Source organism: Arachis ipaensis, chromosome B8 (genome assembly GCF_059453495.1).
Source record: "Arachis ipaensis isolate K30076 ecotype BB chromosome B8, ASM5945349v1, whole genome shotgun sequence".
Classification (NCBI taxonomy): Eukaryota; Viridiplantae; Streptophyta; class Magnoliopsida; order Fabales; family Fabaceae; genus Arachis; species Arachis ipaensis.
In genome coordinates this window covers 126,493,026-126,508,892 of record NC_142443.1, presented here as the reverse complement: position 1 = coordinate 126,508,892, position 15,867 = coordinate 126,493,026, and the positions used below count along the sequence as shown (strand labels likewise).

The 15,867-nt window shown below is 27.0% G+C and overlaps 1 protein-coding gene across 1 annotated transcript; it reads left to right on the top strand.

Annotated features, from left to right (window-relative positions):
• The first annotated feature begins 4,826 nt into the window (after positions 1 to 4,826).
• Positions 4,827 to 15,711, top strand: LOC107611446 (naringenin 8-dimethylallyltransferase 2, chloroplastic-like). The gene is made up of 13 exons (XM_088496997.1): positions 4,827 to 4,884; positions 7,398 to 7,451; positions 7,879 to 8,162; positions 8,255 to 8,338; positions 9,141 to 9,215; positions 10,073 to 10,156; positions 11,085 to 11,174; positions 12,987 to 13,088; positions 13,658 to 13,753; positions 13,861 to 13,932; positions 14,042 to 14,137; positions 14,694 to 14,798; positions 15,670 to 15,711. The coding sequence occupies exons 1-13, from the start codon at positions 4,827 to 4,829 to the stop codon at positions 15,709 to 15,711; spliced, it is 1,242 nt and encodes a 413-aa protein (XP_088353123.1).
• Positions 15,712 to 15,867: the final 156 nt, after the last annotated feature.

The following is a 15,867-nucleotide window of genomic DNA, read 5'->3' as shown; positions in this document are numbered from 1 at the left end:
CAATGGCGGCTAACAATTTCATGTATTCATTCGAAAGAGCCACTAAAAAAGGTGTGATGGCACTAGACACCATGGACGAACTTCTAACTCAAAATGAAATGATGTCCAGGAGAATATCCTCACTCACAAAATAACTGGAGCATAATCAAGTAGTAGCCATCAGAAGTCAAGTTTCATGTGATTTGTATGGAGGAGAACATCCAAGTGGAAGGTGCGATATATACATGGGAAGCCATTCATCCACTGAGCAAGTTAATTTTATGGGATATTTTTCAAGGCCATAAAATGATCTATTTTTAAAAACTTATAATCCGACTAGAGGAACCTTCCCAATTTTGGTTGGGATAATCAAGGACAAAGAAATTTCAATAATCCATATCAACAAGCCAACCATAAAAAAACTATCATCTCTTGAGCTTAAGGTTGAGAAAGTTTCTCAGACCAATGCCACCTTCATGCAACAAACTAAAGACTTTATACAAGAAGTAAAAGCAAATTTCAAAAATCAAGAAGCTTCTATCAGAAATCTAGAGGTGCAAGTAGAAAAAATGGTCAAGCAATTGGCAGAAAGGCCTACCATGTCCTTTTCTAGTGACACCATACCAAACCTTAAGAAAGAATGTAAGGCCATCTCTTTAAGAAATGGAACAGTGATTAACAAGGAGCTCCCAATGAGAAGAGAATCGAAGACCCTCTAGAAGAAAAAAAAAAGAGGAGAATCTATAGGAAGCTCTTGCACTAACAGAACTCAAGAAGGAAAAAGTAAAAACACATGAATAAAGAATTCCATACCTTCAAAGGCTCCAGAAGCAAGATCAAGAGAAGAACTTTTCAAAGTTCTTAGAGGTATTCAAGAAGCTACAAATCAACATTCTTTTTGCTAAAGTTCTTGAACAAATACCTCTCTATACCAAATTCATAGAGAAGTTGTTGTCCAAGAAAAGATCCTTCAAAGAAGATGAGAAGGCGATTCTCACTAAGGAGTGCAGTGCCATCATTCAAAGAAAACTACCAACAAAATTGAAGGATCCCGGTAATTTTCAAATTTCTTGGATTATTGGGGATATCACCATTAGCAAAGCTCTTTGTGACTTAGGAGCTAGCATCAATCTGATATCTTTGTCCATGGTGAAGAGGCTACAAATTGGGAAGGTGAAGCCAATCAAAATCTCATTGCAACTAACCGACCGATCAATGAAGTTTTCACATGGGATAGTGAAAAACGCATTGGTCAAGGTCGAAAAGCTTATCTTTCCTACCAACTTCATAATTCTTGACATAGAGAAAGATGAGGATTCCTCCATCATCCTAGGAAGACCATACATGCACGCCCAGCAACCCTTCCTCCAAATAGCATGCACGCCCGACATGCCTCCTAGAAGCCCAACGACCAACTCTCCCTGCAAGGATAAATTGGGCCAACGCCCAAATTTGAGGATGCAAGCCCATCATTCCCAAGCCTCAACTCCCAGGATGCAACATTATTGAGGCCCAATATCCATTATACAAATCATAAGAAGCATTAATCACATCCAAAGATTCAAGATTCAAGAGATTAGATATCATTAATTCTTTCTAGAAATATAAAGATTTGGTTGTTAGGATTTGTTTCTATATTAGATTTGAATTATAGTTTTGATTTGAATTTGAAGTAGATAATTAGCTATCTTATCTTTTCGAAAGATAAGATTATGGTTAGTTTAAATTTAAATTCTAGATAGAACTTAGGATATAAATAAGTGAACATTGTTCACAAGAGAAAGAATCATCCATTGGATCACACACCTCTCTCATCATTAGGATTAGTTTCTTTTCTATCATGAGTCACTAAACCTCTATGTTAAAGGTTAGGAGCTTTGTTTGGTTTTAGGATTAATAATGTAAGTGTTTTCTATATTTTAATTCATGCTTCTTTACTTTTTCAATATTGAGTTTTGTTCTTCATCAATAATGGTTAGAACTATTGAAAAATATTCTAATTCTGTCTAGATTCTAATTTTATATTTGGAAAAATTAATTTTGGAATTAGTTTAAAATTCATCTCATAATCTTACTTATCTAGAGCTAGTTCGAATAAGTGACATATAATTCGGCTAGTGATAGTTCTTGAAGATTGTGTGGCTTAAAATCAAAACCGTTTTTTACCTCTTCTCTCAATTAGTTGACCGAGGGATTGGCAATTAATTGGGTTTAAAAAAATTAAATTACCAAGGAATTTGGGTTTGATTATAAATGATTTGCTATAAAAATATTTTTACATGAATTAGACAAGAAAGTATAAGCATTGTTCTTTCAAGAATCAAACATCTCCGAAACCTTCAACATTCTCATCTATTGATTTTCTTCCAACTTCAAGCATTTTCCCAAGTCTTTTCTTTTGTTTCTTCTTTTTTTTTTCAAGATCCACAATCTAAAATCTATGGTTTGATCGATCTAATTAGAGATTTAATTAGACGTTGCTTGCCTTAGCCCGTTAATCCTCGTGGGAATGATACTCACCGTGGTATTACTTGAACGATTTTGTGCACTTGTCAGTATCCGTGAGCTTTAGTTTTCGCTCATCAGTCGCCGCCGCCATCGCATGTGGAGAAGAAAGAAAAAGGATCTGATAGGGAAAGAAAAGAGAAGGTGGGTGTGATCAAAGGAGGAGAAAATGTAATTGAGAAAGAGATAAAGAATGAGTGGTTAACAATGGTAAGTGGCTACAGAGATAAAGAAAAGAAATATTAAAGATAATAAGACAGTGATAATTTGAGCATTTTAATTAATTTTTTAACGAAATTAATAAGAAATTAATAACTAGTTATTTTTGTCTAACATAATTTATCTCTTGTGAGTACAACATTAATTTATTATTTTATGATTTATTTTCTCTGCGTCTAAATCTTTCGTGGACGGAAATAGTTATTATTTTCTCTTAAAATTATTTTTCAAATCATCCTTTGTTAATAAAAAGACAAATTTACCCCTAATAAAAATAAAAAGGCATCACTCTTTACTTAATAAAGTACGTTTAAGGATGAACCCAGCTAAACATAAACTGTTAATTAGAATAAACACTTAATTCGATCCTTGCATATTCATAAAAAGGACAATGCAACCTTTAATTAACTAAAAAAAGGAGACAACGTGACCATGACTTTATTATATTTTAAAATAATGTGCCCCTCCATTAAAAATTATGTCAAATACTAACAGAAAGTAATTTTGTGACGGTTTTATTTACAATCTGTATACGGGATTTTAAGCTCCACATATTATTAATAATTTATTTTAAAAAAATTTCTTCATCAATGGTGCTTCAATAAAAAAGACCATTGTCAAAAATGACGCCACAAAAAAAAAGGGCGTTGGACGAGAAATAAGAGAAAAAAATTGTGTTACTATCGATGTTGGTGGTAATGATGATAAAAGAGATAATCATAATAAAACGTATGATGCCATCCTCTTTAGGTATTATTTATAATGAACTTGCAAATGAATCTATTTATCATCAAGGATTCATTATTGCTAACTCTGCTTCACCTTAATTATTATTTAAACAAATTATTTCTTAGTATGAGTGGGATTGTGGAAATAATATCTCTCTTTTGCGTGTCGTTGAGTTTTGAAAAATTGAAACATCTCAAAAATAGATAGATGTAGAAATTTATTGAACAAATTACACTCCTTCGTATATGTTATGAGTCTATTGATGAAAAGAGACTAGAAAAAGCTTGAACTCAATTCCTATGGATAAATATATATAAGCGCAATTGAAATTTTCAAAGAATTGTATATTTATGCATTGATATATAAGACCATTCACTATTCTAAATCACTCCCCCAGATAAACCACAGAATTAAAAGAAATTATGAACCAAAAGTAGAACAACCTGTCTCACTCATTAATAAATATAGTGATAGAATTAAACATCTTTTTAAGTATGTCCAAAAAGTAGATAGAAACATAAATTAAAATATTTTGTTAGGTCCCATAAAAACATCCCTCCTAAAATAGTTATTAACAAATAATAAAAACTATATTAGAGACATTTTTATGCACTCAACATATTCTACGTATACATTCTCTTCTTGCATTCTTACGCCAAAAATCTTACCTTTTTGAAATAATTAGAGTTACATCTATTTTTTATTTCTATTCAAAAGTTTTTATGTATTTTTATATTTATATATAAGAACAATATTATATGACTAACAAAAATTATTTTTTGGCCAACACTTAACTAATACTCTATATATATCCTAAATACTAATATAAATTCTAAAATCTAAATATTAAATTCTAAATTCTAATAGTATAAAAATAATGTGTTGGCTAAAAATATTGGCTAATAATAATAAAAAGTGCTAGTTTCCTAATATTTTTCTATATTTAAATTTCTTAAATAATAATATATCATAGTTAAACTAAATTGCATGTATAATCAAATATAAACAAAAGCATCAAAATATTATATACGTTTGCGATTATTATGAAAAAATTGAGGCTACAAAATATTCTATTGTTTTACTTAAAAATTTAGTTATTTTAATTGTTAATTTTTTTTTTTTGACAGTGTTAATTATTATTATACTACAAAGATATATAAACACATAAATATATAATAAGATAGTTGAGCGGACTTTTTCTTCTTCGATTTGATATTCAAGTCATTAGGTGATGACTTTTTCATTTAGTTTCTATGCATCGCCGGCAAACCAACCAGCTAGTTCCTGTCTTTATCTGTACGATTCTTTATAAATAGTTACAACAATGGACAAATGAAGATCATGTCTCTTAAATTGTGTGTTACTTTCTGAGGATTTTGCTGATTTAGTAAATAATGGCTTTTGGGCTTCTAGGCTCAATTTCTTGTTCTTCTTCAATCACCATTATTCCCGGTATTGCGTCTTTCTTCTTTCGTATTAATTATTATTGTTGTTTTTCTTTTTTCATTTTGTTTTCAATATTGGTATTTATTTTAATATTCTTTTTTTTTTTAAATGAGTGAACTAATAGACAGTAAGTACCTATTATTAATATAGGGTAAAGTAGGGGTGTTCGCGGTGCGGTTTGAATCGGTTTTGAGTCAAAAACTCATCCGATCCGAACACTAGTTTTACTTGCGGTGCGGTTTGGATTGAATGCTTTTTTAAAAAAAATCTGATCCGATCTAATCTGATTTCAAGCGATTTGGATTGGATTGGATTTGCGGTTTTGTAAATTAAAAAAATTAAATACATATAACAAGTCTCAACATCAAATTTTAAATAATCAACAATGACATAACAAATCTCAACAATATCTTAAAAAACTAACGATAACATAACAATGGAAATAAAATTCTAGGTTAGTTAAAATAAATAAATAAATAACATTTTGAACATAAAATATTTATTAAATAATAATAATAATAATAATACATGAATAATATAAAAATATATAACAATTGAACATGTTATAAGTATAATTATAAATATAATAATAAAATAATAATATAACACATTGTGCGGTGTGAATTGGATTGGATCAATTATGAAAAGTAGATCCGAAATTCAATCCGATCCAGCGGTTTGCAAAACATAGAATCCAATCAAATCTGAATTAATATGGTTTTAGTCGGTTTTCGGTTTGGATTGAATTGGATGAGCGGTTTAATTTGGATCGGTTTGAATTTGAACACCCCTAGAGTAAAGTATTATTTTAGTCTTAATATTTGGACCAAATTCTAATTTAGTTTTTAACGTTTCAAATGTTCTATTTCAAAAATATCAAATGGATTTAATGTTGTTCTACAGTTAAATTTGACACAAACAATTAGCATATTTAAGAATTAATATAACGTTCGATTTTAGTACGTAAGTAAAATTAACCCATTAATTATCACTAATATAAAATTTTGTTGGTTAATTAATCAAGTCAAATTTAATGGTAGAAGACAATATTATGAATCCGTTTAAAACGTTAGAGACTAAATTAGGATTTAGTCCAAACGTTAAGAATCAAAATAATATTTTTTTATCCATTCATATATTAAAAACAATATTACATGATTAATAAAATTTATCATTTTTTATCAATAATAAACTTCGATACTAAATTTTTTATATTTTAAATTTTAAATCTTAAATTCAACCGTATAAAAATAAATTATTTTAAATTTTGGTTAATATTAATAAAAAGCATTAATTTTCTATTATTTTTTATATACTATAATAAACATAAATTCAATATGTAAAAGATCAAATTATTTTATGTCTTTACTTCTTCTTCTTTTTTATAAGTAATATGAGATATTTACAACATAATATCCTACCAAAAGAGAAAAAAAAATACCAAAAATCATACATATCACTGTATATATTTCCTTCCTATTTCACCCACAAATTAAAACGACCACTCCATCACACCCACAAGCACCACTAGATAAGGAATTTTAGATACTTGAGAAGAAAAAAGATGAACTCATAAATCAATGGCTGGAAAAAAAGTAAACATACATAGATATATAAGGATGATTACTGCAACACATTTCAGATATATTGAAACTTGAAAGAATACGAATTGAAAAAAAAAAATCGCCACCTTTGTAACAAGTTGCTTTTGAGCTATATATGGCTTTTCAAAATCGTTTATACAGTTGTAACCCATTTATATGGACCATATAGGCAGAATATTTTCCCTCCTATCTTAACTATATTTAAAAAAAAAAAGTAACCTGTATTTACTTAACAAACAATTTATAATTGTACCTTTTATAGTCTTTAATAGTATTATTAAAAATATAATCATTCATGTCGTATCCTCCTACCAGCTTAAACTTTTAAAAAAAACTATATTATAATATAGTATCAGAATTTTATGTTCAAAAAATTTAGAGCTCGATCCATAATGAACAAAAAAAAAGCACAAGACAAATAAAAAAAATATTTATGCAAAAAAAATCGAACAAATCCAAAAAAATAACATTACTTGAGAGAGTGTATTAGAAATATAAGCATTCATATTGTCTTTTTCTATGGGTTTAAATTTTTAAAAGTAGTATCATGATAAGGATATTCTAATAAATTCTATATATATATTTTTAATAATTAATTCTCCATTTAATTTATTTTAATTTCTATACTTATGATTATTTGAGAAGTTATAATATAAAAGATAGAATAAAAAAATATTTGTTAAATATGTATCTCATTTAGAGATAGGAATGAAATAATGTAGTTAAACGCAAAACTAAAAAAAAAAATTATTGATGATAAAAAAAATTTAATAAAATATAGAATTAAAATTTATTTAAACATTTAAAATAAAATTAAATCAATAATTGATAGTAATTTTAAACAATTTTAAAATATTGAAAAATATACTATAGCAAGGTATTTTTTATATATATAACAAGAGGTGACATTGATAGGTGGTCACTGCCGGTGCCGGAAGAATAAAAAGTACGTTGACCATTCCTACTCAAGTAAGTCACAGATTTCATTCTCTCTGTCTCCCTCTTTCTCTCTCCGCTGACATTTTCAATTTTTGACCTAACTAGATGGTATTAATAGTTCACGATATGTTGATATCTATTATTTCAAATTTTTTATTTAATATATATTTACTTTTTATATTACAAATAGAATATTTATTGAGTCAATTGTCTTTTGGTTTTATCTTTCAGACAATTGTAAACTTATTATATAACATAACAGTAATAACACTCTAATTTAGTTGTAAAATTTTATAATCAATTCTCAATTTTATTCTGTATTTACTCTATAAATAAAAATAATAGATATTATTAAAAAATAAGTAAATTTTTACCTTATGTATATTTTGATATGAGTTTTTAATGTCTCAATAGATAAATACTTATAATGTTTTAATTATGAAATTTGGTTTTCCAGGATATTATGTACCAAGATCTTCATGGAACAAGAATGGAAAATCATTAACAGAAAATCGTATCATCAATACATCTTTGGAGAATAATTGGACCAACCATTACAAAGGCATTGAACAAAAATCAACATTTGATAAATATGAGAAGAGACAAATAATAAATGCAGTCACTACAGAATCATATGAACCTGAATCACAAGCTCATAATTCAAAAATTATTATTGAATCTATCATACACGGCTTGGATACTTTTCGCAAATTTAGCAGATTCTACGCATTCATGAGCCAAGTTAGTTTCTTTCATTTCTAAATTAAATCTTGAAAAATATTGTACTCATCAATGATCAACTGCTGTAAAAATCTTTTGGATCTTTTGTGCAGGTGGCAGGTTCACTTTTTTCTTCACTCCTTGCTGTGGATAATCTATCACAATTATATCCAACATTTTTTAATGGCTATTTACAGGTTCGCTCCAATTTATATGTCAAGAAACAGAGAAAGGAACATTTATACTGTAATGTCCTGCTTATATCATTTTTAAAATGACAATAACATTGTACGAACTAAACAAAAATGAGTTAATGCTCATGAGATTAGTTCTAAAGTTACACTTGCATCTCAATATGAATTTTAAAGTTATAATTTATTTAATTTGGTTTTCCAATTAAGCATTTGTGATTCACGTTAGTATCTAACTTTATTTTTGTCATGAAACTATTAAAGGTGTGTTAAGATGGATTGACAGCTATTTCGTTAGATTTTTTAATAGCTATTGGAAGTGGCAATTGAAATCTTTTTATCTCAATTTGTTTTTTATGAAATATTTAAAATCCTAATTCTAATTTCATTTAAGGGTTTTAAAACCTTTTAAGGAACAAATTAAGATAAAAAATTTTAATTACCGTATTAAATAATCATTACAGAATCTAGTGTGATAGCCGTCAACCTATTTCAGTACACTATTATCGGTTTTGTGACGGAAATAGAATTAGAAATTAGAAATTAATAAAATAAGTCACAGATATTAAGTTAAAGAATTTAATTGAGTAAATTAAAATTTTGAAGATCACAATAAAATGAGAATGTAACTTTAAAAACCAATTTAAATATTATCTCAAAAGAAATTAATGAGTTTAAATCATAGCGCACATCTCTTGATATTAAGCTTTGTATCACATTTTTCACTATATACCCTACATACAATACAAAGTCTAAGCTGAAAATGTGTTCCTAATGTTGAGCTTTTTCCCCTGCTATTTCATTTCAGTATATTGTACCACACTTCTTCATGCATCTCTATCTTGTTGGATTGAATCAATTAGCTGATCTTGAAATAGACAAGGTATGTATTTCTAATTTTCTATTTAGATACACTAATTATACAGGCAAATGCATGTGCTTGATAACTAAGCTTTTGTTTAAAGGCTAAGGATTCTTTGGTCCAGCCCGGTTTAAGACCACGATCATTAATCAAGCGGAAATGTTTAGTAACCAAAGAAAAATGAAAAATTCTCTAAAACGTGATCGTTAATAAAGTGATAAAATAAAAAATTATTTTTAAATTAAGATAGTAAAATTCTCATATAATATATATATAATATAAGTTACAAATTCAATAATAATTAATTGCTCACTTTATTACTTTATTGATTTGTTTATTTTAAAAGATCTAAATTTATTAGTCAAATGTTCAACTCATGAACCATTAAATTTAGTATTGATAAATAACTATAGAGGAGTGCTAGGGGCCAACAATTTTTGTGATTTGTAGCTATCAAATAATCATTAATAATAATTTTAATGGTGTGAAATTTCATCCAATGACTCATTTTTTTTTTTTGTTACATGCTGGCCAAAATTTAAAAAAATTGCTGGCCCTAAATTTTTCTATAACTATATAGTTCATATTCGATAAATAGAGAAAGTAAACGTACAACATTTTATCGTAAAATGTTATACAAATTTATAACGGTACGGTCGATTGATTTTATACAAAAGATAAGTGAGATGAGCAAACATAAGCCGTTATTAGTAAGAGGAATTAAAAGTTACCCTCATCAAGTGTTGTAGCATTAATTCATTAGAATTTACTCAATTTATAAACAAGCATCGATCGTTTATAGTTATAGCTTCCTGCGTTTACTTGTCTGTGTTATTTTTCTAACCAGTGGTGCTTCGTTTTTTTAATTGTTATTGTAGATTAATAAGCCATATCTTCCTTTAGCATCTGGAGAATTTTCTTTCACAAATGGAATTATAATTGTGGCATCATTTCTATTTCTGGTATGTTATATATAGAATCATATATCACTTTTGCCAAATTGATTGCTTTAAGTTTATTTTAATTTCATTTGTTATTAATTAGGATGCGACAATCTTTATTCATTTATTTTCCTTCTATATTTTATTAAATTAATTAGAAGAACATTTTGACAAAAATAAAAACTATATAATTAGGTCCGACTAAAAAGAGTTGATGAACCAACCAAGATTTGTAATGAGAGAAGCATTGCTGAGAAGAAGAAACTCAGCTTGAGTTCTTGAAGGAGAAAGAAAGTAAGAGTGTGAATGAATCAAAACAGAAATTGTATTGATTAAATGTGTTATAATGAGTTGCACTTCAGCCATTAATTTTTTTTTTTTTGTATTAAATCGAGGTGCTATTAAAATGTAAGGATTTGAATTTTCTAAAGTTTGAATTTCATTTTAGAAAGTAAAGTGTGATCTCTCACCAGTGATTTCATAGGTGGGACCAATAATAAATATGAAGAGAAACTATTCAAAGGTAGAAGATCACATTTTACTCTCTAAAGTGAAATTCAAACTTTAGAGGATCCAAATTCAAAATGTAAAATTGCATAACATGGTTTGACATGGACCAAACCTACATACGTGCCAATAAAGAGTGAGAGATTTGGGCCAAAAGATAAATAAACCCACTTCAGAAACCTGCAAATACATGTTCAAAACAAAAGTTGTTGGAATAAATAAGAGTTACCAAAGTTACAAAAAAATTACACAAAGCATTGGTTTAGTGGTGAAATTTCTCGTTATGTAACAGGTATATTCGGATTTGAGATTTGGCTGAGATCAAATAGTAAATGAATAATTTCTAAAGTTAAAAGCTGTCCAACTCACCTAATAATTCACTTGATACTAATAATTATCACCCACCTACAAAAATATTCAAGTCATTATGTTTCTTGTACAGAGCTTTGGAGTTGCTTGGATGATAGGATCAAAACCATCGCTTTGGGCTCTTCTTCTCACTTTTGTGCTAATGACAGGTTATTCCGTTAATGTGAGTCGATTTTAATATTGCTTTTAATAAACACATGCAGTTTTGTCTTTGCATTGCATTGTATGACATTAATTCGTTGTGATCATTCAAAGATTTTGTAAATCAATTAATGATTTTTGTTTATCAATATCCTCAAAAAAATTGATTGAAATTATTACAAAAGTTTCACGATTAATATGGATAAAGTCTTTTAGTATTCGCGCGTGTCAAACCATTGCGGTTGGGATGCATGACTCCGGCACGCCCACGGTGGACCAGCGGTGCGCTGGATTATTGCAGGAGACGTCTTTCAGTAAGAAATAAAAATATATATGGTTCGAACTTGAAACTTCTTGAAATTTATATATAATTTAATTAAATTTAAATAATATGAAATATTATTTTTATTCCTCAATCATAGAGAAACTGAGAAAGGATTGGCACAACGTGCCTACATGGAACAGGAAGCCAGGAACAACAAACCTATAGCATTGGTAAACAAACACAACTCTTAAAGACACGGACACCGAACACGATATAACATGAGATACGTTAATATACGAATTTTAAAATTTTATAAGATATAAAATATGCATACATGTAAAATATAAAGTATTTTTTGGATAAATCGTAATTATATTTTTATAATTTATTGATATCTAAATTTATTTAAAAAATATATGTTAAGAATAAAATAGGACATGCTGATATGTGATGGTATTTAGGTGTATCTAAACGTGTTTAAAAAAATTTTATTTTTTATTAAGACACGGTTAGATACAACAGATACATATATCAGACGAATATCAATAAATATCGTGTCTAAAATACATCCCACACCTAAATACAACTCAACAAAATATCTGTACTCGATAAATAAAAACAAATGAACCACCATGACTCCACAACAACTAGGAAAAGAGATAGTTAACGTCAATTAGGCCCACTTAACTAAACTGATATCAGACTTTATCTATCCAATGTTATTCAATATATTATTATGCGGCCCACAAATATTCACTCTCTAATATAATCATTTTTGGGAGTGCTACAGCCACTCTCATTTAGTAAATATCTTCACTTATTTTTTATTATATACTTAATAATTTAAAATAATTTTATTTATTTTAATATTTATAATTTTAAGTTTTTGATATGCATAATTATATAGTTTTATATCTAATATTATTCAATTATTCTAACGGTAATAAAAAAATATAAAATCAGATAAATTATAATTAAAGAATATAAAATAAAATAATTTTAGACAATTTTGAGCTTAATTTTTATTGTGCTAAATATTTTTGTTATTATAATTTGTTATTGTTATGAAATTACACTCTCTTTTAAATAAAAACTTTTTTTGAGTTTATTTAATTTTTGTATAGACATTTTTTATTTGTCTTATACTATTTTTTTTACTTTTGGAGTTTATCAAGTATCGAACTCTACACTCTTCGAATATAAAATTCTAATATCATGTCATAAAATTATTTTTTCTAAAAACTTAAACTAATAAAAAGAGTCGAATAGATAACACAAATGATTATATTTTTAACCGTAATGAAATACATGCGTACAAATTGTTTATGTAACGAAAATTTATTAAGATGCAACTTTTTTTTTTGTTACATATTATTAAGATGCAACTTGTCTTATGATGGTAATAGATTTCTCCCCGAATATGAAGTTAATTTACTTAGAGCATTTTTTAATAATACTTTTATATTGAAATGGTGGCTGGATGATATTTAATTTTCTTTCATAACGGTGGCTACATATTGTTCATAATATTTATATAACTAATTGTTATTTTTAAACCTACCTTTGCAGTTACCTTTTCTAAGATGGAAGAAATCTACAACACTTACTGTAATGATTCACTCAATTGGGATGACGATATCTTTTAATATTGCAGCTTTTATGCACATGAAGGTATTTATCCATTCTAAACTATACTCTTTCCAAGAATATTATATTGTTGTAGACGTTCATGCATTACTCTTTAGAAAAAGTCTAGAAAATTAACTGCATTATAAGTCAACTCTTTTTTATTTCTGATTTTGAAATTCAAAAGTTAGAGAAGTGAGGAATTTGTTGATATAAACATAAGAAAAATTACTTTTATTTAAGGAGATATATTAAAACACTAAAAATTCTAGCAAACTACTGTAAAAAGTGGTATTTAGTGACGGTTAGTACAGTAATAATAACTCTATAACGTTTAATTAGTGGCGATTCGAGTTAAACCACTATTATTTTATTTTATTTAGCGATATTTTTTTTTAATTATTGTGAAATTACATAGCTCTTATACCTAATTCATATATTATTTTTTTTAAAAAAATTAATCGAATATAATCTGAATAAGTTCACGTACAAATTCTTTATAACTATTTACGTGCTTTCTCTTATATATCAACTTAAATTTGTGGAAGATATATTATTATGATAGTGTAATATATTTTTGGATTCTAATTCATTCCATGATGTCTATTGTCTAGACCTTTGTACTCAATAAGGCAACTACTTATCCAAGATCCCTATTTTTTGCTACTGTTGTGATGGCAATTTTTTATGCGGTTGTAGCAATGGCAAAGGTAAAACTTTCTGTCTTGGTTCTTAAGATGAATATTCATTTTTTATATTATTTATTGGTTGAATGTGATCAGTTAACTGATGTAACATTATTTGGTGAAACAAATAGGATATGCCGGACATTGAAGGAGACAAAGCAGCAGGAATCAAAACTTTAGCAATTCGATTAGGTTCTAAGCGGGTAATTTTTTTTTCTTCCCCTCGTACGTGCAATATATTATAATTAGTTTGTGATATAATAATTAATAATATACTAATGTTCACTCTTCATTTTGTTAATACTTTGTTAGGTATTTTGGTTTTGTGTTTCACTTCTTGAAATTGCTTATGGAGCTGCTATTCTAATTGGAGCATCATCTCCATTCTTATGGAGCAAATTTTTTTCGGTAATTTTTTTTTTTTTTTTTACTTTATGGAATATGATTTATAAATATTATTCATTTTTTTTTTATGAAACACTTATACTAAAAGTTTAGACGGATAGATAGAAATATGTGAATTATATAAATAATTATTTATCTAAGAAATTCCTTCAATTGTAAGAGCCTCTTTTATTTTTTTGGAATTTTTTTATACTAAAATTTTTTCTATTTAAAAATAATATGAATTAAAATTTAGAACTTTTGATTATAGAAATCCTGGTATATATCATAAAGTACTTACTCCAAAAATCAAAACTGTTAAGTAAAACTATACAATAATTATATAAATAATCATTTAATAATAAAAAATTAGGATAAACCGGATTTATCCCTAAACTTTACGCTACATGCACTTTAGCCCCTAACATGCAAAAATATGCAAATCAACCGTTTAAACCTTTTCCAAGTGTGCAAATTATGTAGTTACACTTAGCTTATTACGATATAAGTAGGGAAAGTGAAGTTATTTGATCATTTTTTAATCCATGTCTTAACTTTGTTCTATCATTCAATTTGGTAGGTTTCCACACATGCTATCATGGCTTTGATTCTTTGGAATCGTGCCCACTCTGTAGATTTATCAAGCAATATTTCATTGCAATCCTTTTACATGTTTATATTTAAGGTAAGTATAGCCTTATAAATAAAAAAATTTAAATCCTCTAAATTTTGAATTTTTATTTTAAATGATAAAGTATAATTTTTTATTTTAAATGATTTTTTTTTCATATTTTTTTCTAGTCCGATTTCACTTACAAAATAAATGATGAGAAATCACATTTTATCCTTTAAAATAAAATTTAAAATTTAAAAGATTCAATTTCTAAATAAAATGATGCGTTGTTTTTATTGAACATACATTTTACTTCATAGAGAACTTCATATAAAAAGTTGATGTGTACCATGTTATTAAATGCATGTAGAAACAAAAAATAAAACTAGCCTTATAAGAATATTACGTATTAAAATACAGATTGACCATATATTTCTATTTATAATCAAACTTTATAAATAATATAATCAAATTTTATAAATAATATAATTAAAATAGATTTATATTTATAATCAAAATACGAATAAAATGTTATTTTTTGTGTATATGAAAAGTTTAATTACACTATTATAAAAAACACCATCATTTTGATGGTTAATCATTTTGTTAAAAAAAGAGAGAAACAACATATATAAATATACAGAGATATAATGCTGTGGATGATTTTTAATGTTCGGAGAGTATTTTGAAATTCAATAGCTTTTGTCCTTAAGTTTTTTGAGGAATACACAAAAAAAAATTCATTTGTGTTTATTTCAAATAAAGTAGTTAACTCGAAATCCAACTTGAAAAAAATATATTACTACAAACAAATATGGAAACTAACAGAAGTAGTGTTAGTTACCTTGTATGAGTACTCAATCAATTCAGTTTCACTTACAATTTATAGATGCCCAAGTTATTATTATGCTTGTCAAATAATTACTTCTTTTTTTTTTTTCAGCTCATTTATCTGGAAAACATCCTCACACTTTTCGTTAGATGAAGATGAAATAGAAATGTTGTTTAATAGATGAAGTGTATGCCAATAATTTCAACTGAATGCATATATGTACCAGATGATTATATATAAATAAATTATGATTTAAATTACTAACGTTAGTGGTATATTCTCCGTTTTTTGTATGTTAGTTTAGTTTAC

Coding starts and splice junctions, on each gene's coding strand:
- LOC107611446 (XM_088496997.1), top strand. CDS start 4,827: ATGGCTTTTGGGCTTCTAGGCTCAATTTCTTGTTCTTCTTCAATCACC. Junction 8,163..8,254: donor TCTACGCATTCATGAGCCAA/GTTAGTTTCTTT, acceptor TCTTTTGTGCAG/GTGGCAGGTTCACTTTTTTC. Junction 9,216..10,072: donor CTGATCTTGAAATAGACAAG/GTATGTATTTCT, acceptor TTGTTATTGTAG/ATTAATAAGCCATATCTTCC.